The sequence below is a fragment of the Danio rerio genome, chromosome 13 (assembly GCF_052040795.2).
Source record: "Danio rerio strain M-AB ecotype USA chromosome 13, GRCz13ab, whole genome shotgun sequence".
NCBI classification, from domain to species: domain Eukaryota; kingdom Metazoa; phylum Chordata; class Actinopteri; order Cypriniformes; family Danionidae; genus Danio; species Danio rerio.
In genome coordinates this window covers 4,347,063-4,372,863 of record NC_141033.1, presented here as the reverse complement: position 1 = coordinate 4,372,863, position 25,801 = coordinate 4,347,063, and the positions used below count along the sequence as shown (strand labels likewise).

The window sequence follows — 25,801 nt, the reverse complement described above, 5'->3', positions numbered from 1 at the left end:
AGAACAGATATAAAACACATACCTTAAATGAATGAGCAGCACAGATGTCAGCGAAACAGAGTGGCAGTGTAGGGTCTATATATGATGATGGAGAATGTTCAGCAGAACTAGATGGTGATTCCTCGGCGCTTTTCTCTGCTGGCTGAAAACTACATGCATGAACAGTAACACAGTTTAAAAGTGAACTGACACATGCCATACTTTCTTCGTTCATAGTATTTCCTGACCTTGGTGTGAAATGTGCATTTCCACTTTCTATGGGCTTTGCAGGACATCTGGATTTCTGGGTTTGGACTTTGTGAGAATACTCACTCTCCATCTACTCAAAAAATAGAAAATTATGAATAATAAATGAGCTGAAAAGCAAGTTATAATAGGTCACTCAAAATAAACATTTAGTCAACAGTTGCACATAAAAATGCATAATTTCCTTGAAAATAGGCTCATTTTACAAGTCTCACAGGAGTTAAACAGTTGAGTTTTACCATTTTTTAATCCATTCAGTCGATCTCTAGTTCTGCCAAGAGCACTTTTAGCTTAGCTTAGCATAATTCAATAAATCAGATTAGACCATTAGCATCTCGCACGAAAACTTTAAAAAAAATAGTTTCGATAATTTTACTATTTTAATTTAGACTATTCTATAGATACATTGTGGAAAATGATCGGAAATCTTTTTTCTTTTTTTTTTTTTTTGAGTAAGATATTAATCGTCTATTCTGATTCAATTATTTATGCTAAGCTAAGCTAAATAGGGTTCCGCCAGACCTGGAAATTGGCCAAATTGATCAACAAATGCTAAAATTCAAGTATTTAACTGTAGAGGACTTGTAAAATGAGCATATTTCCCACAAAAGAATGATGATTTATGCTTAGCTAAGCTAAAAGTGCTCTTGCAGATATTGGCTGAATGAATTAACAAATGCTAAAACTTAAGTATTTAACTCTAGGGGACTTGTAAAATGAGCATATTCCCCCAATATTGTCCCTTTAATTAAACTAAAGTGTGAATGAAAATCTAAATATAGAGTAGATCAGTGAGGTTGAAAGGTGTGTTTTATTATGTTTAGTCTGGATAAATCATCACTAAATATTTCACTACATTAATCCTCTTTAGGGTTTCACAAAGAAAGAAAAAGGATGAGTACATTTCAAATTGGATAAATTAATCTGTCAATTATTCAGGAAGTTTGTAATGCTGGGAATGTTTGTGCATAACTAACCAATTCTCTGATGCTGAATCCATCTGTGACATGTGAGCCGAGTCCAGTTTTTGCCATAATTCTTCCCAAATAAAAACAGAAGAAGCTAAAGTCAGCTTAAAATGTCTATGCATGTAAACAGTGTTTGGTAAGTTACTTTAAAAAAAAGTATTTTATTACTGATTGCAGCATTAAAATTGCAATTTTCTAATTACTTTGTCTGAAAAGTAACTTAAGTTACTCAATAAGTAGTTTAATTACTTTACTCAATACTAATAGTCACAGAAATCCAAAGCATAGACAATAGAAATTAAACTCTAAGTTCTTAAAATTTCAGTCAAACAGGACCTTTTAATTTTGCTTAAAAAATGAACACTTAAATTTGAAACAACATATTTATCAAAACTCAAACTGTTCCAAATTATTGACTTCATATTTCATATATTCATTCATTCATTTTCTTTTCGGCTTAGTGCTTTTATTAATCAGGGGTCGCCACAGCGGAATGCACCACCAACTATTTCAGCATATGTTTTATGCAGCGGATACCCTTCCAGCTGCAACCCAGTATTGAGAATCACCCATACACTCACATTGACACTCATTCACTACAGCCTATTTAGTCCATCCAATTCACCCAGCGCATGTTTTTGGACTGTAGGGGAAACCGGAACACCATGAGGAAACCCACACCAATACAAGGAGAACATGCAAACTCCACACTCAAAAAAAATACAATCACACTGCCTCTCTGAATTGATTGAACTGTTGAATTTATGCAGACCCTACAGTACTTAAAGGTCCTTTGAAATGTGCAGTTTTTATTCGATATTTGATGTAATCTCAACTGAAACATGAAGAGAGGGCGGGACATGTAGCAGCTCCTCCCCTTTAAAAAAACAACCAGTAGCTTTTGGTTTTATCACAGCTCTGCCAGTGCGAGTGGTTGAGCACAAGCGCATCAAAAGCAAAGCAAATGAGAAGCGTATGAAAGGGGGTGGGGCATGTCAGATACTAGAGAGCATTTGATTGGTCAAGATTTATTGAGAAGCTGAAGTATGAGATGACTTGTAAAAAATAGTTCATCTATTAGGCATAAGTGATGAACATATCTTATAAAAATACATTTTGTCACTGTTTTGGAGCACACTAGCTAATAGATATCCTTAAAACAAACTGAAACTAACATCAGTTTCAGGAAACCTTTGAGCAAGTATAAGTAGCTGTCATTAAATGACCTAAAAATGAAAAGTAATCCCTTACTTTAAAGTAAATTACTTTCCTGCTGAAAAAGTAATCACAATTACTAGTAGTGTGTAACTAATTACAGCCAACGCTGCATTTAAATGGAAAGTCTGACGTGTAAAAGTCTCACCTCTGGGTGTCAGCCATGTAAGAGAGTGAGAGGCTGTGCATTAATCTTATTTTCTGCATAACGTCAATGGTCTTTGACTTGATTGGTAGCTCATTGCCTATCTGTCAAGATGAAAACATAAGCAATAATAAAAAAAAAATTCAACCTCAAGTGTTTGAACTCGCAGATTCACCCAAAGGTGACTTCATTTCATTAACACAAAATCCAGACATGTGAACGTTACTGGTAGGTACTCTTGATTCTTACCTTAAAGGGCACCTATTATGCAGAAATAATTTTTATAAGGAGTTTAAATACAGTTGTGGGGCAACATTGTGTGAATATAACCAGTTTCTAATGGTAAAAAAAATAATTAAATTTATTTTTTATAATCACACTTGATCAAAACAGTTTGCAGAAACGCTTTAACTGGCATTCTCCCTTTGTACATATCACCAGAGGGAGAAATCTTGCCCTCATTACCATAAAGAGCCCTGAGCGAGAAGCAGCCATCCATCATATATAGCCAAATAGTGTGATCAACTAAGAGGCATTAAAAATGTTGAGTTTTAAGATGCACAAATAAACACTTTATTCCCTACAGACTACCTACCTCCTAGTATTACCTATACCTAGTATTTGTGGGGTATTTTAAACTGAAACGTCACATACTAGAAACATCAGAGATTTATTTTACATCTTGTAAAAAGGGGCACAGTAGGTCCTTTTTAAGATCTTTGAATAAAAGTATCTAATAAATGAATTAATGCCAACAAAGTTTGATAAAATGTCCTACACATACCTTTAGATGGATTATGGGGTTGGCTTCTTCTAGAAAGGTAGACTGCAGAGCGGAAAATTCAGGAACTTTGGGCTCCCGAGTAAAGATCTGTAGAAATAAAATGAAGAATTTTGGGCGATAGTATTTTTTATTTTGTTTTTTTGGCTATGACAAATAATTAACTACAATACAACTCTATTTTAGTGCAAGAAGGGGTAATAGGGTTTATTAGAGAAAACAGTAGAATTTTCTATTTCTTAATATTAAAATTAAGTCAATAATTGTATTTTTTCATTGGTAGCCATAGTTTATGTTTTACATGTGTACATGTAGCATTTATTTATTCACTTTCCTTCGGCCTAGTCCTTTTATTCGTCAGGGGTCGCCACAGCAGAATGAACCGCTAACTTGTTTTAATTTTTATCATCACCTTTTGGACTAAAATAAACTCTGGAATGACGGAATGACTCTCTAACAGAGGCTACATGTGCTGCTAAAGATTACAGACACAGATTATAGGTTTTCACTGACTGTGGGCTATATTTTGTGTTGATTTGAACAGCCTGATCTCACAAGAAAATGTAAGCATTTTACGTTTTGCCAGTTTAGTGGTTAATTCTTACAAATTCGTACGAGTTCAGTCGTACGAAATTGTACGATTTTAAAAAGGTGGCGTGGCACCCAACCCCACCCCTAACCCCAACCGTCATTGGGGGATGAGCAAGTCGGACTAAATTGCACAAATTAGATCGTACGAATTCATACGAATTAGACACTAAATCAAAAAGTTATAAATTTCCGTGAGATTGTGTTAGTTTTTAACCTAAATAAGTCAGAAATGTCTGCTTTGTGTAGTTTTTCTGTAGTTGGTAACATGTTGGAGACTTTAAGGGGCTGTGTGTGTTCATTTGTTGTATGTGTACGTATATGTTCATTTATTTATTTATTTCATATAATTACAGACATTACAGTAGGCTATTTTACACTGTCATCAATCTACAGTTATAATCAAATCCTGTTCATAGAAAAGTTAGTAATAAACATTTATACACAAGTATTTATGTGTGTAAAGCATCTGTTTTGTGAGAAGTACTTTTCATATGATATGTGTGAGGGACCCGTACAGCTTTATTGTAGACATTTCCTTGAGTGTGAATGATGCGACTGAAACTTTTTGTCTTACACCACGCCCACCAAAAGGGTACCCTCGGTAGTGGAAATGCAAGCCTGATAAAGGTTACCCGTACCGTCCCAAACCGTACCGTACTGTACCAGTCAGTGGAAACGAGCCATTTGAAATGCCTCTCTGGCAGTATGCTCAGGCATTCTGTCTGAATGGTGAAACATCAAATTTTCCAAAAGTGTTTGCCAAGCTTATGATTACATAACATATTTGGAACCATCAATACAATTAAACAAAAGCTGTCTAAAAGTTTAGTTTCTAGACGTTCGAATCAAACAAAATCAGGTTGACACATTTTGTGTATTCTATGGTCTTTGGTAAAACATTTGCCTGAGTAGTTGGCTGTTCATTCCGCTGTGGCGGCCCCTGATGAATCAGGGTCTAAGCCGAAGGAAAATAAATAAATGAATGATTCTCCCAGAATTACATGAAATTAGACAGGTAGTGAAATGTGTTTTGTGTATTCCTTCACTGGTGATTATATGTGTCACTTCCATGGGTTGGATCGTGTCAGTGGGACGCATCAGTCAGAACACAGAGGTGACAGAATAAGTGTGATCTCTCACGGTTGCTCTGTTCACCTCACAGTCTTCACAGTGTGTTGGTTCACACCCTGAGGTGACAGGACGTGAGCGAGAGAGCCATCTGGGAGAGCTGAACTGTTGATTCTGGCGCTTATTATCACACGTCATGCTATGAATGATATGGTGGCCGTATCTTGAGCTTAACACAATCAAAACACACTGCAAAAAAGGATGCTTGCTGTTTGTTCAAACTATGTCATTGGTGGAAAATCATACTCAAGTAAAAGTACCATTACTTAGGCATGTAGTGCAGGTAGAGTAAAAGTACCTGTGCATGAGTAAAAAGTAGCCTTTCAAAAGTACTCAAGAGTAGTGAGTATTACGATGTGAAAGGTTTATTTATGAAAGCCGTTTACGTGATATCCGTGCATGTGTGTGTGAAAACTTAACATTCTGTAGGGAATTAAGAGATTAATTTAATTCTCATACGCTCAACATCTTTATCATCATCTAAACCAATGATCTCAAACTCCTGGAGGGCCACAGCTCTGCACAGTTTAGCTCCAACCACCTCCAACTCACACCTGCTTTATAGTCCATAGTATTCTTGAACACCTTGCTTAGTTGGATCAGCTGTGTTTGATCAGGGTTGGAGCAAAACTGTGCAGAGCTGCAGCCCTCCAGGAATTAAGTTTGGCACCTGTGATCTAAACAGTCTCTCACTTGTACCTAGTAACTGGAGGTTAAGGGGAAATAGGAGAGTAAAGGTATGTTGCTCACCTGTGTCTAGTTTGGTTTCTCAATATTGTGTGCATTTCAATTCCTGAGTTGGTTTAGAGTGTTGTCGGTTATAGACTTTGTATTTTTATTTGATTATCAAGTGCCCTAAAAAAACTGCTATGTGAAATCTGGCTGACCCTGAGTAATCCAAAATGCTTAGGAGTGTTCCTGGATTTCAGAAATAAGCATTATGTCTTCACTGCCTGACAAAAGTCTTGCAAATTTAAATTTCGTCGATCCCATTTGTAAAAGCAACAAATAATAACTTGACTCCTAGTTGATTACATGGAAAATTGGCATCTTATAGAAGCAACATTGACCAAAATTCTCACAGATATCAGTCAAGTTTGGTGAAGGAAAAATCATGGTTTGGGGTTACATTCAGTATGGGATTGTGTGAGAGATCTGCAGAGTGGATGGCAACATCAACAGCCTGAGGTGTCAAGACATTTGTGCTGCCCATTAAACCCCAGGAGAGGGCAAATTCTCCAGCAGGATAGCGCTCCTCATACTTCAGCCTCCACATCAAAGCTCCTGAAAGCAAAGAAGGTCAAGGTGCTCCAGGATTGGCCAGCCCAGTCAGCAGATATGAACATTATTAAGCATGTCTGGAGTAAGATGGAGGAGGCATTGCAGATGAATCCAAAGAATATGGATGAGCTCTGGGAGTCCTGCAAGAACGCTTTCTTTGCCATTCCAGATGACTTTATTAATCAGTGATTTGAGTCATTGCAGAGATGTATGGATGCAGTCCTCCAAGCTCATGATGGAGTCAGACACAATATTCACTCTGTCTCCACTGCAGCATGACTTTATATTCTATACTGTTCATTCTTTAAGTGACACGACTTTTGTCTAAGCAAAGTCAGACTTTACTGTTCAAATTAAATAATTAAAAATCAAGGCATGATCATATTTTATTTTGGTAAAATAAGCGTAATCTAGAGGCCTTAGCCTTTAGCCACTGATACCAAATGATCAACTAGAAGTCAAGTAAGTATTTGTTATTCTTAAAACTAGGATAGGCAACAATACGCATGTCTTTTGTTGCTGTTTTAGGTGTAGCTGTGCAATGTTTAGCATATGTTCATGTCAGACCCAATTTGAATCTAGCTTGAATTGAATTAATCGGTCTCCCTATTATAGTATTTGATAAATACGTTTCCCTTAAAAGTCAAATGTTTTTGAATACAACAAAATATTCAGCTCAAAGGCTGACATAACTAAAAACAGAAACATTTTTCTCATGTAAGTGTAAGTTGAGCGATGTTTGGACATCTTCTGAAGGGCTATATTTTTCTCAAACATGCACACAGTGTCTGTCCATGTGATTGATGCTTTGGAGCTTTTTCCCAGGTGGATCTGACAGGGTTTTCTTGTGTGATGCAGTAATACCCTCTGACTGCAGGTTCTGCCCAGTGTTTACCATCCCCGCTCCCTCTTCCAAACTCAAGCTCTGTTTGCACGTCCTCTTTGACAGGGATGTGCGAGAAAAAATTAACTGTTAGCGTCTTTCTATGTTTGATACCCAACCCAGATTCACTGCTCTTATTTGTTGTCCTCCTCATGCTGTCTAAACCTTTGCAGTCAACTAATTAAACACCAATTTTCACTTATAAGGAAACTTAAAAATGTTAAAATCCCTTCAATTTCAACATAAACGTTTGACTCCTGTGATTCAATATTAACAGAAACGCCAACTGACCCAGCCGAGGCTCGAACCAGTGACCTTTGATTGACCAAAACAAACTTTTTCCCCTAAGTTGAATACTACACAATGTGTGCTAGCAAAAAAAAAAAGCATCGCAAATTTGGTTTCACACAGATTTGAACTTACTTATGACATCATAGATGGGTATATTCGAGGATCTGACTTTTTTGGGACCTAATATCTCAGCCTGATCTCACGAGGAAACGTAAGTATTTTACGATTTGCCAATTTAGTGGCTAATTCGTACGAATTCATACGAAATTGTACGATTTTAAAAAGGAGGTGTGGCACCTAACCCAACCCCTAAAGCCAACCTTCATTGGGGGATGAGCAAATCGTACTAAAATGTACGAATTAGATCGTATGAATTAATACGAATTAGACACTAAATCAAAAAGTTACGAATTGCCGCTAGATTGTGTTGAATATCTATAAAAGCTTTTAATTTAGTAACAAAGGGGATTTCAGCTCTGAAACTTACAGTATATTGTTTAAGCATGATGACCTCTTACATATCAAAAGCTCAAGTAGAAATGTATTTCTCACTTCATGACCGCTTTAAATACATCTGATTGGCAAATATTTTTGTATTTGTTTTCCACCCTTTTGCTTACTGGGATCAGAGATGCTGTGGTTTGACACTTACCTCAGGAAACATGAGCTCAATTTCGTCTTGTCCCGAGGTCTGTTTGCCCTGGAAAGTGTTCACTCCACCCCCTTTTCCCCCTTTTAGTGATACTGGCATCTGTGAAAAGACCAACAACAACAATTTATAGCAGAATTGGACAATAGCTCTTTAAGAGCTGCTTCACCGATGATCATTCTAAAGTACAATGTTTTACTGACTCCTTCATGGTGCTACAGACTTTTTTACATTTATATTTAAAAAATGCTTTTGTTAGAGATATTTTAGATCTGTAAATTGTACATTTGAGTCTATCTCTTTTTATATTTACCTCAGCTAGTGTTTTTCAGCCAATGATGAACTTCCGGTGAAAGATTTAAGTGACTATTTTCAATTTCATAAGGTTTCTTTTACAGCATTGACATTATAATTTCATTCAAATATATTCAGTCACATAGGCTTTAGCATCCATTCAGTTGTTAAAGTATAAAAAGAGAGGAAAGACGGTTTAAACGCAGGCACAGAAATTCTACTGAAAATATGGGGTAAAAATAATTTCCATATCTTAAAGACATGGCGCGGAGAAATCAAATTTAATGCAGTGCTTCTTGTTTGGTCTGATACCCACTTTATATCGCATCTCATCCAGACAGTGAAGATAGCTGTTTTTTAAAGAAATCAGATCTCAAAGTTGGCAATTTTGTATGGGATGACAATTAACCGGAAGTGCTGAGGCTGGTGTGCTGAATTTAAAAGTCTGTGTGCATATACAACATTAAGGAGGCATTCAATAAGAACAGGCAATGCACAAGACAAGTGCTAATTGTACAAATGAGCTGTTAGTACTCAGAGAATTAAGTGCTAAAGGAGAGATGCCCATACTAGGGCCCACAAGCCAAAGTTGGCTCATTGAATCCTTTGATTTCGCCCACTAGAGGGAAAATGATTGGGAAAAGTTGGAGAATTGCTTTAACAGAGATTCTCATTTCTATCTAAATGGAACCTTTTGTTTGTTTGTTTTATTGTTGAGCTACAAAATAAGCAAACTGAAATTAAACGTTTCGATTAATGTTGCTTTTTTCAATTAAAAAGCATTTTTTTCATTGAAAGACCCTCAGCCCCCAAAATATCTTTGTTATGTTACACAAACAAAAAAACAGAACTGACAGAACTATCTTTAAAGTTGCATTACTGAGGATGATCATAAGCAACAATGATATTGCGTTGTGTTTTTCTACAGGTTCCACTCTCATCTGATTAAAGAAGATCTCCAGCTTTGATTGATATGTGCGAGCAAGCGGAGGGATGTTAAAATATTTCTAATGATGTGCTACTTCTCAAGAAGAACCTGGGACACAGCCGGCTCACACCCGATAACACTGCACACCCGGGTGAGGACACACTTTGTCTGATGGGTGCAAAACTGGCCCTCCAGAGCACTGACAGCCACTAGCATACCTGCACGAAACCTGTCAATAACACACTTGTACACGACAAATAAATATGCATTTCTTGCGTTTTTGTCTTGTTTCTAGTCCAAATATCTTATAATAATAAATATAATAAATTATTATTATAATAAATATAATAATTTTGCAGAAAAGTAAAAAATATTGTTTTGTTATACTATAGTCTGAACTAAATATGTCAAAATTAAGATTAAAAAAACAGGCAAAATAATCGGCCAATGGAGTTAGTAAAGTATATTTTTTTCAAAGCGAAAATAGTTACTTTTCTTACCCCATTGGCAAATTACACTCACCGGCCACTTTAGTAGGTACACCTTAGTAGTACCTGGTTGGACCCCCTTTGCCTTTAGAACTGCCCAAATCCTTCGTGACATAGATTCAACAAGGTATATTGCTGATGGCAAATTCTGACCCTCCCATCCAAATGTCGCAGCAGAAATGAAGACTCATCAGAGCAGGCAACATTTTCCAACCTTCTATTATCCAATTTTGGCGAGCCTGTGCCAATTGTAGCCTCAGTTTCCTGTTCTTAGCTGACAGGAGTGGCACCCAATGTAGTCTTCTGCTGCTGTAGCCCATCTGCCTCAAGGTTGGACGTGTCGTGTGTTCAGAGATGCTCTTCTGCAGACCTTGGTTGTAATGAGTAGTTATTGGAGTTACTGTTGCCTTTCTATCAGCTGGAACCAGTCTGGCCATTCTCCTTTGACTTCTGGCATCAACAAGGCATTTGCGCCTACAGAACTGCCGCAGACTGGATACTTTTTCTTTTTCGGACCATTCTCTGTAAACCCTAGAGATGGCTGTGCGTGAAAATCCCAGCAGATCAGCAGTTTCTGAAATACTCAAACCCTCCCATCTGGCACCAACAATCATGCCACGTTCAGAGTCACTTAAATCCCCTTTCTTCTCCATTCTGATGCTCGGTTTGAACTGCAGCAGATCGTCTTGACCATGTCTACATGCCTAAATGCATTGAGTTGCTGCCATGTGTTGGGCTGATTAGAAATTTGCTTTAATGAGCAGTTGGACAGGTGTACCTAATAAAGTGGCCAGGGAGTGTATATAAGTGATACAAATAAAACTCAAATAAACCATAATAATTTCAACAAAAGCAAAAGTTGAAAAATGTCATGCAGGTAATTGTGGGAAAGTTAATTTACGATTATTCGTTGTATATATTGGGGACACTTAAACTTATAACCAGGGGTCTGTAATACTGTAGCATTTTTAAATCACTTTTAAAATCAAGGCTATTTTTACATTTTGTGTGAGTTGGCTAAGACAGAGGGAACACTTTGCTCTTTATATTTTGTCCTTTCAACTCAGTGATGATTGTTTGAGCAATGTTCCTCAAACATATCCGACTCTCCATCCTGAAAATAAAACGGTGTGAAATTCAACAAGGCAGATCGAGATTGTGACTCAGTATCTCTCATAGAAACCAAACAATCTGAGGTAAATATAAAAAAAAAGATAGACTGAAGTGTTTAATTTACAAATCTAAAATATCTCTATTTCTGGATTAGCCGGAAACTGTGAAGTTTAACAAGCTGTTCAAAACTAGTAGATGTAAAAAAAAAAAATGTTTTAAATTCTGTCATCATTTACTCTCCCTTCATTTGTTCCAAACCTGTTTGACATTTTGTCCTTTCTTGAACACAAACAAAGATATTTTGAAGAATGCTGGAATCTGGTAACCATTGACTTCCATAGAAGGAAAAACAAATAATTTTAGCTTTTTTCAAGATATCTTTTTTTTGTGTTCAACAAAAGAAAGAAACTCATAAAAGTTTAAAACCACACGAGGACGAACAAATAATGAGCAAATTGAAGCTTTTAGGGTGAATTATCCCTTTAAATGCAGAATTTAAAGGAATACTTTATTTACTTAAATTATTTACTCTCCCTCATGTGATTTTAGACCTTTGAGTTTCTTTATTTTTGTTGAACACAAAAAAAAGCTATTTAAAAAAATGCTGGTTGATTTTATCCATATTTTTTCAAAACATCTTCTTTTGTGTTTAACAGAAATACGTTTTGAACAGGTGCAGCATGAGTAAATGATGACAGAGATTTATTTTCTATCCCTTTAAAAAAGAAACAACTGAGACAACTTCTGCCAATAAACTTTGGATTAGCATAGCTTAAATAATTCAGCTTTGAGAATGTGAGCAAAAATATATATTTTTATATTAATAACAGATTCTGGTATCTTAGCAAATCTGATTGTCTGAGATATTGCTCTAAAAAAACAAATACATTTATTCTAACTGCTGTTTAGAGGAAACTTGAGATATTTAATAAAAATATCTATCAATCAATCTATTCTGTACACTTGGAAAGGTTGTTTAAAGGGATAGTTCATGCAAAAAATAAACTCTTCCTGTTTATTTACTCACCCACATGTCATCCAAGATGTATGTGCCTTTTTTTTTCTCTTCGGTAGAACATTAAAGAAGATTTTTTAGCAGAATCCATGGTCATTGGTGCTTTATTATATAATATTATTAGCTTTAAACAAAAGCAACCGGATTACAATTGGACTACATTCATACATGTGCCGATATCTGACTATGGAGTAAAGCTAATAATATTGTAAATAATGTTCAATTTTTTTTACTCGGACAGATTGTTTAACTGCACAAGACCTCAGTTTGTTATCAGGAGCCATGGCAATTGATTTTACTTTTTTTCGGTGTTTTTTGCCATTACATAAAGCACCAACGACCATGGATTCAGCTAAAAATCTTCTTTAATGTTCTACTGAAGAAAAAAAGGCACCTACATCTTGGATGACCTGTGGGTGAGTAAATAAACAGGAAGTGTTTATTTTTTGCATTCAGTTACTTATACCGGCCGATCATCAGTTTGTCATCAGGAGCCGTGACTATTGATTTGGATTAATTTGTATGCTTATTTTTAATCTAAAAAAAAGCCTGTCACCATTCACTGCCATTACATACATAATGTTCTACTTAAGAAAATAATTGCACCTGTGGCTGAGTGAATTAACAGAAATCTTTCCTTTTTAAGTGAACTATCCCTTTAAGGTCTAGAGCATTTTTTTTTTTTTTTTTGCTCCCAGTTCATCCCCTGACCTCTGGCATGATGTGACATCCCAGGCCAAATTGGTCAGTGTCTTTTGTGTGTGAAATGAATTAGACATTCTCTCCTGGGTGATGTTTGTCCATGGATGTGCTGACTGAAGGAGATCCTCCACTGCTGTTTGGACATCTCACTGCTACGCCAACAATCAATTCTCTTTTTTTCCATTGACTTGAGGTTACACTGGCTTCCACAGAAAGTGTGTTTGTGTAAGGCCAGAAGGGCAAACAGCATGGGCCGAGAAGAGAGTTGCATACCTATATTCAACTCCGGCAGCATTTTAAACAGTCCAAACAGAGGTTCATTTAGGAAATCTGATACATGCAAACAGCATACAGCAGTCAACATATGAAATTAATCATCACTTTTCATCAAAGTTGTGCTAAAACTATTGAATGACAACCAGTCTTGTCCTAGAACAATTTTGAAGAACATTTTTGATTTACTTCGAATGCTGGCTACTGTATATGACATACAAGTTCATAAATTTCACACACATACACGTTATTCATGCAACATATACAGTAGTTGAAGACAAAAGTATTATATTTTCTTTACCTCAGAGTTCACTGTACTCAAATGGCCTCCACAGTGACCAGATCTCAATCCAATAGAGCACCTTTGGGATGTGGTGGAACGGGAGATTCGCATCATGGATGTGCAGCCGATAAATCTGCAGCAACTGCGTGATGCTATCATGTCAATACAGACTAAAATCTCTGAGGAATATTTCCAGTGCCTTGTTGAATCTATGCCATGCAGGATCAAGGCGGCTCCGAAGGCAAAAAGGGCGTCCAACCCGGTACTAGTAAGTTGTACCTAATAAAGTGGCCGGTGAGTGTATATTTTACATATGTGAGATTCAAATATGAACTTGTTTGTCATATATGTAATTTGCATATATTGCCATATATTAGATTGGGTTTCATTGCTTAAAACGAACTTAAAACAAGTAAATAATAAATCAAAACCAACAAAAAGAAGTGCAGTGACCTGCTGCTGAATGAGTAGAAACTTACAGGTTTGTGTTGTGCTGTGGAGTCATTACATCTGATCTGGAGTTTTGGTAGAGATCCAGACTTCAGTTTGAGCAGGTCCTTCAGTGTCACATCAGGGCTGCTGTGTTCTGCTGACATGGCGATTACAACAAATGAGCAAGGATAGTTCACCCAAAAATGACAATTACCTGATCATTTATTTTCCTTAGTGTGGTTTTTAAACCATTATGAGTTTCTTTCTTCTGTTAAACACAAAAAGGCTGGTGGCTTGCAGCCACTGACTTCCATAGTTGCATTACTATGGATGTGGATGGGTGCCAGCTAGCAGCATTTTTCAGACAACCTTCTTTTGTGTTCAACAGAATAAAGAAAATCAAACAGGTTTGAACTGTCATTTTCAATGAACTGAGCCACTAATTCAGCATTAGTTTACATGTCTTAATAAGAATAAAATGCATATAAATGTCAGTAAATATATATATATATATATATATATATATATATATATATATATATATATATATATATATATATATATATATATATATATATATATTTTTTTTTTTTTTTTTTTTTTTTTTTTTTTTTGGAATTTATTACATTTATGATTCCTAAAATTCCTACTACAATGCACTTAATATTTATAGCCAACAAGGTACTGTAAAATATTTGGTTGAATTGATAGTGAAAATAGGTTAGATGGCATGCAATGGTTTTTAAAATAATTGTATTTTATTCCAAATAAAAGTTACTATTTGTATTCTTTACAGATATTGGGCTTTTAAATACCTTCAAAACCATCCCAGAACAGACTGCATTAAAATTGTTAATCAAAATGTTGCAATAATAGAGAGATTAACTTACAAATAATTATTTTTTAGAATCAGTAGACATGACTTAATAGAAACAATACTGGTGTTTTAGTGAAGTCATTAAAAATCTGTGTAGTATACATATATAGTATATATATATCTTATTATTGACCTTATTCTGCGCTTATTTTGTAAATGTTTTAGAACTTCCGATTTAGCTTGCCTATGAGAGAAATGCCTAGGAATAATAAACAGAAGACGGTCAAACTACTTGCTTTACAAACAACTGTGTTTATGACTATACATAAAAAAGGGGAATAAGATAATACGAAAAAATTTGTTTGCAATATCAAGCAGCATAACCAGCTGGTTTAATGTCTAATAATCGATGGACGTGAACGAGATCAGTAGTCTCAAACCACAGAGATTCCAATGGCGGCGCCCGCTCATTCATAATGAATAAGGTCAATACTACAAAAATTCTTGTGTCCTATATATATATATATATATATATATACAGTTGACGTCAGAATTATTAGCCCCCCTTTGAATTATTATTATTTTTTTAATATTTCCCAAATTTTATTTAACAGAGCAAGGAAATTTTCAGTTTGTCTGGTAATATTTTTTCTTCTGAAGAAAGTCTTATTTGTTTTATTTTGGCTAGAATAAAAGCAGTTTTTAATTTTTTAAACACCATTTTAAGGCCAAAATTGTTAGCCCCTTTTTTTCGATAGTCTAGAGATCAAACCATGATTATACAATAACTTGCCTAATTACCCTAACCTGTCTAGTAAGCCTAATTAACCTAGTTAGGCCGTTAAATGTCACGTTAAGCTGTATAGAAGTATCCTGAAAAATATCTAGTCAAATATTATTTAATGTCATCATGGCAAAGATAAAACAAATCAGTTATTAGAGACGAGTTATTAAAACTATTATGATTAGAAATGTGTTGAAAAAATCTTATATATATATTGAGTCTACAGTATATATATAATATAATTATCATCTCACCTACAGCCTTAAGTTGCTTCTGTAATTGACGTTTGTTTCTATGCTGTTCTACCCAAACACCAAACACCTCCTGCTCCCTGAGACTCTGAAGATAGCCCAGTCGGACCAGCTGTTTCTGCAGCTCCAGAACCTTGAAGATGCATACATTTTTACCAATCACGTAAACTCCAAAGAATATCTCCTGGTAATTATCCAGATAGAAAAAGAGTAAATCTGGTCTCACCAGGTAGTGCTGTGTTTTAGGTAGACGCCTCAAGTATGTGTCATCGTGAATAGGGGAAGATCTGGTAAGCTTATGAAGGCTGACGGACTTCTGCAATTGAAGGGAATTGGGATTAAAAAATTAACCTAAAACCTCTAAATGTTGACTGAAGGCTGGTTGTAGACTGAAGATAAATGTACAATCCTGCACTGCTAGGGTGCCGGAAAAAAAATAAATAAATAACGGCCGTTAAATTACAGACAATTACCGTAAATTAAAAGACTTTAAATTACAAAAATTTTATGAAAATTTAAATTTAAGGAAATTTTTAAGGACCAAGCCGAAAAGAAAATTACTGAATAAGTATTAATATTGTTCAGGTAAGAGTGAGAGATTATCAAACTACTGTATATTATAAATAAATACAAATAATTATACTAAAATGACAAATCTAATGGCTGGCAAAGACTTTTGCACAGTACTGTGTGTGTGTGCGTGCGTGCGTGCGTGTGTATATATTATATAAATATATATATATATATATATATATATATATATATATATATATATATAGAGAGAGAGAGAGAGAGAGAGAGAGAATCAGTAATGTGTGTGTGTATATATATATATATATATATATATATATATATGTGTGTGTGTGTGTGTGTGTGTGTGTGTGTGTGTGTGTCTATATATATATATATATGGTCAAATACATTACTTGATCAGTAATATACATTTGTTTAAAAAAGTATAGACATGAGATCTTCGTGCCCGAAATTTAGGCTGTATCAAGAGTTTAGGGCTGCAGAATGTAATGTGTTAAGCAGAGCTGGGAACCCCCAGCACACAAGCAAACATGCAACCACAGGAAGCCATTTACTGCAACAGGGACCAATTAGGCCCCAGCAGGTGTCCCTGCCTCTGCCTGCTTTGGTCCCGGTTCATCATCATGAAGTCTGGACAAAGTTTTTTTGACTTGTGCTGAGGAAACAACAAGACTGTTTCATTTGCTCAGCAATTTGTTGCAAAGGTTTCCCACTGGCGGCCCATAAAATCCTTTATAGCGCTCTCTTTGTCCTCCTCTTCAGCGCTGGTCATTAGAGGACACTATTACAGCCTGCCAAAGAGGTCTTGCTTTTATAGGAGGAGACTGATAAGGCAAAGACCACCAACACCCCCACATCCTTACCCCCCAGACTCTACCTCTTATTGTCCTCAGCACAGACGGCCAAAATCAAAGTCAATCACAAGTCCACACCAACGGCTTCCTCTACATTACAATGCACTTCCTCAATCTTCCTGACTTCAGAAACACTTCAAAGTGGTGACAGGGGACAAGAATCCTCTGTCCTACAGTCAGTGACTCTATAGCGCAATTGGCATCTAGATTTTTAATATATATATTCATCTTTCATTATTATTGCTTTACACATTTGGCAGGAGAACTACGTTTTTCTTGGTTTGAGGCTTGGCAAAGTAAGTTAGCAAAAAGTTGGTGCCTTCAAACTATCATTGATTGTTGGATCAGTGTTGGGTAAGTTGATTTTAAAAAGTAATTGATTAATAAATACATCATTAAGATTAGGTTTGTAATGTTACAACTGGGGCTGCACAATATATCGTTTCAGCATCGATATCCCAATGTGTGCATCCGCAATAGTCACAATCGCAAAGATATGCCATGTCCAGTCTAAATTAAAGTTCGCCAGGAGCTACAGAATTATATATAATCACTGTATTTATATGGAATTTATATGATTTAAGCAAAAAAAAAAAGGTTTGTTCTCTTTTTTGTCTTGTTTTTAGTCCAAATGTCAACATTTCAAAGCAAAAACAAGATTATTTTACGTCCCCAACTGGCAGAATTGTACTTGTTTTAAGGAAAAACTCTTCATTTTGACTTATTTCTTCTGAAGTTGAAATTAAATTAATATTTTTACTTGATCGAAGAATTTTTTGATATTTGGTCGAGAAACAAAAAAGAAAAGTAAGTAACCGTCAAACAAAACAAAGTTAGAAAAGCCTTTTTTTTTTGCATTGTGATAATTCAATTTCTGTATCCGAATACTGTTAGACTCAAATAGTGCTATTCAAACCTTCTTGTGAAACTGTATTCATATTGCAATATTTATCGCAGAAAAATAAAATATCACAATATCAGGTTTTTCAATATCGTGCAGCCCTAGTTACAACCCTGGTCTGGGGCAGTGGTTCCCAAAATGGGGGATGCGGGACAATGATTGTCGCTTGGTACTTTCCAAAAATCAAATACATTTCATTTTCAACTGTTAGAATTAAAATATTTTAAACAAAACCCACAGAAGTTAAAAGTAATAGTTTTTTTTTTAAAGCGAACATGCAAATGAAAAGCCATCAGCCTATAAATTATTTTTTTATAGGATTGATGTGTTTATGTTAGATTAAGAACACAGCAATAGCAATAGCTGTCAGCTGCAGCAGACTGATTTTGTAGCACCAGGTTAGACTTTCTGACACCTATATTGCAATCAAATATATTACAAATAAATACAGGCCACAACTGAGCACTGAGAATGATCTCTGAGTGGCGGTCTCCAAACCTCCAGGACTTGTGCTGAAAACATTGTCCCAACCGGTCTCTTTAGGTGAGGTTAAAACTAAATTATACATATTAATACACGACTGTAAAGAGGATTTGTTTTGTAGACTCGTTTTTTATGTTGTCAATATGCTTGTTTATATAGGCCTTCTGTTGTGTGCGCAATGTTTGTATATTTATAATCACCTCTGAGGATTTGGGGGTCGTGAGTCACTGGCATTATTATTTAAGGGATCGCGGCCAGAAAAGTTTGGGAACCCCTGGTCTAGGGCATCAAAGAAGTACCAAAACAGATGCAATGTAACAACATTGAAGATGTTTTGAGGATGCCCTTGGAGTTTGGTCCATTTATGCATATTTTATTTATAAATTTTTATTTTATTTATTATTATTTTTTTTTTTTTTTTACAAATTTGGTCTAAAGTCAAGGCCAGATTAAACTTTTTCTTGGTTTGCGGTTTTAGTTAGATTTTTTAAATTCAACTTTGTCTCCAATGTTTCTCCTAAATTCTTTTAGGTAAAATAAAAAAGTTGTTCTGACATTCAGTAAGAGTACAGACTTTTGCATTGTGTGAGGACACTACGGGTCGGAAGATTTAGATAAGAGCTTGTTTGAGGGTAAACTGAGCTTGCTAAGCTCTGACATCATTCTCATGACATCATTGGGGTGCAAAAGTCTCAGGTTGATTTCAATAAACCCTCCTGGTGTCTTTTTCTTTATATACCATCACTGAACCACTAAAATAAAGCAGCTACATTTAATTCAATCCTCAAATATATTTTGCACAAAGAAACAAACTCTGTAAATGTCTAGGTTTTCCCTCATCAGTGTGCAGAATTTCATCTATGCTTAATCAGAGGCTAACACTCATTTATGACCAAAGTAAAGGGTGTGTTTTCTAATGCTAATAACTTTTAACAAGACCTTATTGGTGTGTGTTGGAGTGTCAGTGTGCATGTGTCAGTGAGTGCCAGTAGTTTTTGTGCTGTAAAATCGTTAGATGGCGTGTCAAAATGAACCCCAAAGACTCCCGCTGTACGCTAAGCCTTCATTGAAATATGAAATTAGAAAATGACTTTTTTGACTTTAGAAAAAGCTATTTTTAGAAAAAGCAATTATTTGGGCTTTTTCTGTTGTTAAAATGGTGCGTGGGTCATTTTTGACTTTTAAGTCAAAAGGAGCAGGGTTTTTTGTTGTTGTTGTTGTTTTAAGTTAAACCCTGTATATCTAAAATAAATCAAAGTTTTGGACCACAATTATTTCTGATTCATGCATTTAGAACATCCACAAGAAAATGTCACCTATACTGTATAATTCTTTGGAACCGAATGGTGCTAATGAAATGAAAAGCTAATGTTAATGAAAAGCAAAACTAGTATATTAAACAAAAAACACTGTTCACTTAGAATAGTCATAGCCTAAAACATGTAAAACGTTTAAAATAAGCATAAAGAAATAGCGTAAAACTAAGTATATTTGGCAAAGTCACTATTTTTTTCGTGTACGTCATTTTTATGAGCAAAAACAAAGTTTAATGAGAAAAAACAAATCAAAACAAAACGTTGAAAACTCATTTCTCTGAAGTGTCAGTGTTTTCCCCAGCACTGCCCTCTACAGGCGACAATCAGCAACACTATTTGTTATTGCTAATCTGAAGTAGCATATAAATCAGCGATTACAGGAGGATTTACCTGCTTTTTAAGTCCTTCTGTAAGTCTGGAATTATCTGGAACAGGAGACTTCATCTCTTGCCTTTGTCTTTCAACTTTTTCCTTCAGTAAAGCAGCGTATTGATATCCAAGCATGTCCTTCAAGTGGTGTATTTTGTAGTATGTCTCTAGATGGCGCTGCAATATAAGAACAGCAGAACAAAACGTTATACAAAACAAAGGAGAGCTAGGGATTTATTCATACACAATATTAATTCACAGAGAACACACCATCTTATTGCTTATTAACAACTTGATCCTTTAGGTGAACTGTTTAAACGCTATTAATGAGATTATTAGATTCAATTTTATTATAATTCCTCAATATAAAATTCAAATGTGTAGGCTACATTAAAATACTAAAACTATTCATTATAAGTTCTCCTTTTCGACACAGGTGAGGTTACCTTTTACTTCACTAGTGTCTGTGGTAATCAGGCTTTGTTCTGTCATGCAGCTTCTCTTTAAGTCTGTGAGGGCATCTTAATTGCTAATTGGCCCAATTATGTGCTTTAATTTAGGGTCAGTTTAGGCAGATTGCCTTAAAAGAACACGCCACATGTCAAATAATAACCCTAACCCATTTTATAAATTAACTACTTTTGAGTTTGACCCTTGTTACTATATTTAGCCGATCTCCTTGCTGAAAAAAACAGCTTAAACCAGCCTAAGCTGGTTTGTTGGTTTCAGCTGGTGGACCAGCCTGGTTTTAGAGGGGTTTTGCCCCTTCCAGGCTGTTTTCCAGCCATTTCCAGCCTGGTCTTAGCTGGTCAGGCTGGAAAATGACCAGCTAAAACCACCTTGACCAGCCTGGTTTAAGCATTATAGCAGTTTTCATTTTCTAACTACAGAGGTTAGAGCGTGATGCTAATGGTCTATTATCTAAATATATATGATTTAAAAAAATGAATAACTCAACTGTGAAAATATCAACTTTTTATTTCATAACTACAGGGCTTAGAGCAAGATCTAGTCTAATCTGATTTAATTATATATGCTAAGCTAAAAGTACTCCAGTGATCAGCTAAAAATATTTTTAAAAAAGTAACAACATTGAAAATGCAACTTTTCATTTTCTAATACAGAGGTTAGAGCAAGATACTAGTGGTCTAATTTGATTCAATGATCTATGCTAAGCTAAGCTAAAAGTACTCTGGAGACGAGATAAACGTATAAAAAATTAAAAAAAACTCAACTGGGAAATAGCAATCTTTCAGTAACTACAGAGGTTAGAGGGAGATGCTAATGGTCTAATCTAATTCAATGATCTATGCTAAGCTAAGCTAAATGTGCTCCTGGCAGACCCGGAGATCAGTTAAATATACTCAAAAATGGTAAAAACTCATCTGTGTTCCTTTAAATAATCAGGGTTGAACTGTCTACAGTTCATATGAATATTGAACAGTTCATATGAATATATTCTGCTAGGAATATTGCTAGTACCTGATCTAGAAGAGCTTTTCGTTTTCTCTCAAGTCCTGGATCAGCATCCACAGCATTAGCAGAAGTCTTGGGGACTGGCCCACTTCTGCTGGAGCTTTGCCGTCTCCTCTGCCTCTGATATTCAAATAAACCAGCTGCCTTTATAGAGAGAAAATTCACACTTCCATGACAAAAACACAACAGCAGCTGCGCTCTTGTTTCTGTTGTCACAGAGATCACAGCAATCCAGTGAGTAATTGAATGTGGGTTTCCCTGAATCTGCCAGTAATCATTATCAAATGTCACTAAAAGAGTGCAAATAAGCTACAAGATGCCAAGAGATTTTACCATGAATGAGTGTTATTCTTACTGTCTACATTTTCCTGATGAAATGTTGTGCACAAAGTCTGCATTTCTCCACCCTTTTGTAATAATAATAATGAAACATCATATATAAAATCATACATAAAACAAACAAATAAACAGACAGCTGGTCAGAGAGAGAGTTGAATGGATGGATAAAAGATGAGAGTTCCAATAACATATTAATGTACACTCACCGGCCACTTTATTGGATACACCTGTCCAACTACTCATTGACGCAAATTTCTTATCAGCCAATCACAAGGCAGCAACTCAATGCATTTAGGCATGTAGACATGGTCAAGACAATCTGCTGCAGTTCAAACCGAGTATCATAATGAGGAAGAAAGGGTATTTGAGTGACTCTGAACGTGGCATGGTTGTTGGTGCCAGACAGGCTGGTCTGAGTATTTCAGAAACTGCTGATCTACTGGGATTTTTACGCACAATGATCTCTAGGGTTTACAGAGAATGGTCAGAAAAAGAGAAAATATCCAATGAGTAGCAGTTCTATGGGTGCAAATGCCTTGTTGATGCCAGAGCTCAGAGGAGAATGGCCAGACTGGTTCCAGCTGATAGAAAGGCAACACTATTTCAAATAACCAATCGTTACAACCGAGGTCTGCAGACGAGCAACTCTGAATGCACAACTCGTTAAACCTTGAGGCGGACGGGCTACAGCAGCAGAAGACCACACCGGGTGCCATTTCTGTCAGCTAAGAACAGGAAACTGAGGCTACAATTGGCACCGGCTCACCAAAATTGGACAATAGAAGATTGGAGAAACGTTGCCTGGTCGCATTAGTACCAATTGAGAATCGTGTCCATCTATTTATCACCACAGTGTACCCATCTTCTGATGGCTACTTCCAGCAGGACAACACACCATGTCATAAAGTGCAAATCATCTCAGACTGGTTTCTTGAACATGACAATGAGTTCACTGTACTCAAATGGCCTCAACAGTCACCAGGTCTCAGTCCAATAGAGCACCTTTGGGATGTGCTGGAATGGCAGATTCGCATCACGGATGTGCAGCCGACAAATCTGCAGCAACTGTGTGATGCTGATGTCAAAACAGACCAAAATCTATGAGGAATATTTCCAGTACCTTGCTGAATCTATGCCACGGAGGATTAAGGCAGTTCTGAAGGCAAAAGCAGGTCCATCCCGGTACTAGTAAGGTGTACCTAATAAAGTGGCCGGTGAGTGTTTATTCTGTAGTGAAGTTTTTTGTGTGAGCATTATTATTATTAACGTGTGTTTATGATCATTTTATAGCAACTTTATGTGTGGCTCATACACTTTAAATTAATATTTGAATTAATAAACTATTAATCATTTTAATACTTAAACAATCAAGCACACCAGTGGAATTTTTGGTAATCTCTGTTGTGCATTCCTGAAAACCATTTCACAAGGCTGTTGTTGTTTGGCACTCTTATATGTGACAGTCCAGGACAACTATAATGCCCTGCTGCCACTTCTTATGTAACCCTGGTCTATTATGATTCTGAGCACTTACTGTTAGACAATGTTTCCTGCGCACCACTGACTAAGGAATGTTTTGGAAATATTGGCAGGTGTGCAACAGTGAGCAATGGTTAAGCTTTGACATTTACTGCATAGCTTGAATTGTTTCAAAGGTTCGGAGCACATGCAAATGATGTCCTGTGTATTCAAAATAATATTTAACTGGCAGTTTGATGCTCGTTTCCTTCCATGTATTTAAAAAATTCAGAACATTTCTAAATAAAATGATTACAGCTCTGTATCAGAAGTATTTTTTACAAATACAAATGCATATGTATTTAAACATTGCAAATATTGTTCAGTATAACAACGTAATTTAAGTTTAAATTTAATAAGTTGAACGGAGATGGTAAAAGATGAAGTGCAAGAATTGGTCACACTTTATTTTGATAGTCTGTTTGTTGAATTTAAGTTACATTGCATCTACATGCCAACTAATATTTATTAGATTATAAGTAGATTGTTAGGTTGGGTGTAGGGTTAGTGTAAATTGACATCTACTTGCAAAGTTTGTTATAGTCAGTTAAATGTCTGTTGAAGGAGCAATATCAACAGATATTAAGCAGACAGTCTACTAAAACTTAAATGGACCATTAAAATTAAGTGTTACCCAAGAATTTATAGGATGCTCAAATAACATGATCTCAAATGCTTTAAAGTGACAACAGAAACATGTAAGAAAACAAGCGACTACAGTTAAATTCAACAGCCTGAGGTATCAAGACATTTTTGCTGCTCATTACATTACAAACCACAGGAGAGGACTATTCTCCAGCAGGATAGCGCTCCTTCTTATACTTCAGCCTCCACATCAAAATTCCTGAAAGCAAAGAAGGTCAAGGTGCTCCAGGATTGGCCAGCCCAGTCACCAGAAATGAACATTATTAAGCATGTCTGGGGTAAGAAGGAGTCCTGCAAGAACGCTTTCTTTGCCATTCCAGATGACTTTATTAATCAGTGATTTGAGTCATTGCAGAGATGTATGGATGCAGCCCTTCAAGCTCATATAGGAGTCATACACAATGTTCATACTTTTTCCACTGCAGCATGACTTTATATTCTATACAAGACATATTTCTGTGACAAGTGACAAGACTTTTGTCTGAGCAAAGTCAGACCTTATTGTCCTAATTAAATCATTCAAAATCAAGGCATGATTATATTTAATTTTATTAAATAAATGTAATGTCACAAAATTTTGGGATCCATCCGATTAATTTGTGTTGGGACAACATAAAGGAATTTAGTTAGCTTATTAGTTTTTTTACAAATTTAAGTGGATTGAACATAAAGCATCTACTGTGAGTTGTTCCTAAAAAAACATCAAGAATTGTGTTGTTTCAGCTCATTTTAAATAAGTGGTTTGAACAAACAACAAATGTAATTTCCTGAGTGTATGTTGGAAAATCAATAGTGAAAGTCCAGTAATTGGGTGGAAATGGTTAGTAAAGTGTACATTAAAAAAGCAAACGGTTGACAAACAATATTGTTTAAGAAAATGCTAGTAGAGCTATTACCAAAATCTGTCAAAATTTTCCCAGGTTTCAAGAGTTCACACTTAGCTGATGACTGATTGTAAAGCTTGTTTGGCATGCTGTCCCGGGAGAGGAGCTCAAAAGATCCTCGAGCCCGGGGCTCCCTCCCGTTGCAAGGCGAGAGGGGAGTTTGAGCTCAGTTAGAACTCGAGAACTCCCCTGCTGTAGAAGCTAATGAACAGATAGTGATTGCTCTTGAGAGATAGCTACTTGCTAAGTGCATGTCTATAGTGCTGATTTAGATTAGTCAATTAATTTAAGTTGCATGTTTTTGGATGGTGGGAGAAAACCGGGGGACTTGGGGGAAACCCACGTGAGCGTAGAGCGTGTAAACTCTGCACTGAAACGTCTGCTGATTTTGTTAATGAACAGAACCAAAGACATTGTTGCTGTGAGGCGACAGTGCAAACCACTGGGCCACCGTGCCACCCATCTAGAAAAGGAAGAGGAGTAACGGGGGATTCTTCAAAGCAAAGATGTCTGTGGTATGAAACCTAGGGCACTTATAGTGGCCTAGGAATCGTCTGATTGATGAATAATGAATTGGATGATGCGGCGCAGCTTGCAGCAATCATAACACTTGATCCTCTCAAAATTTGTTTATAAATAAACCTTACTAATAATAATAATTTAAAAAAATTGCTGCGTGTTCAAACTACTTATTTAAAATGAGCAAATTTAAAATGACACATTCATTCATACATTGTCTTGTCGGCTTAGTCCCTTTATTAATCCGGGGTCGCCACAGCAGAAAGAACCGCCAACTTATCCAGCAAGTTTTTTACGCAGCAGATGCCCTTCCAGCCGCAACCCATCTCTAGGAAACATCCACACACACATTCACACACACACACACACTCATACAGTACATACAAATTAGCCTACCCAATTCAC

The 25,801-nt window shown here is 36.0% G+C and overlaps 1 protein-coding gene across 29 annotated transcripts in view; it reads right to left on the bottom strand.

Annotated features, from left to right (window-relative positions):
• si:ch211-130h14.4 overlaps window positions 1–25,801 on the bottom strand; it is a 30,011-nt gene that overhangs the window by 620 nt on the left and 3,590 nt on the right. For 5 of the 29 annotated variants that reach the window (XM_087278937.1, XM_087278936.1, XM_087278935.1 and 2 more), the window contains exons 3-13: window positions 21,498–21,635; window positions 20,037–20,192; window positions 15,785–15,874; window positions 15,562–15,691; window positions 13,754–13,863; window positions 8,182–8,280; window positions 3,359–3,445; window positions 2,578–2,678; window positions 1,224–1,284; window positions 228–319; window positions 23–149 (exon numbers count right to left, since the gene is read on the bottom strand). In XM_087278937.1, coding sequence (XP_087135063.1) covers window positions 23–149; window positions 228–319; window positions 1,224–1,284; window positions 2,578–2,678; window positions 3,359–3,445; window positions 8,182–8,280; window positions 13,754–13,863; window positions 15,562–15,691; window positions 15,785–15,874; window positions 20,037–20,192; window positions 21,498–21,635 — 1,191 coding nt within the window. Of the gene's footprint in view, window positions 1–22; window positions 150–227; window positions 320–1,223; window positions 1,285–2,577; window positions 2,679–3,358; window positions 3,446–8,181; window positions 8,281–12,793; window positions 12,992–13,753; window positions 13,864–15,561; window positions 15,692–15,784; window positions 15,875–20,036; window positions 20,193–21,497; window positions 21,636–25,801 lie in introns of those variants that run through there. The other 24 variants (XM_087278940.1, XM_087278934.1, XM_087278939.1 and 21 more) reach the window with 13 other exon arrangements.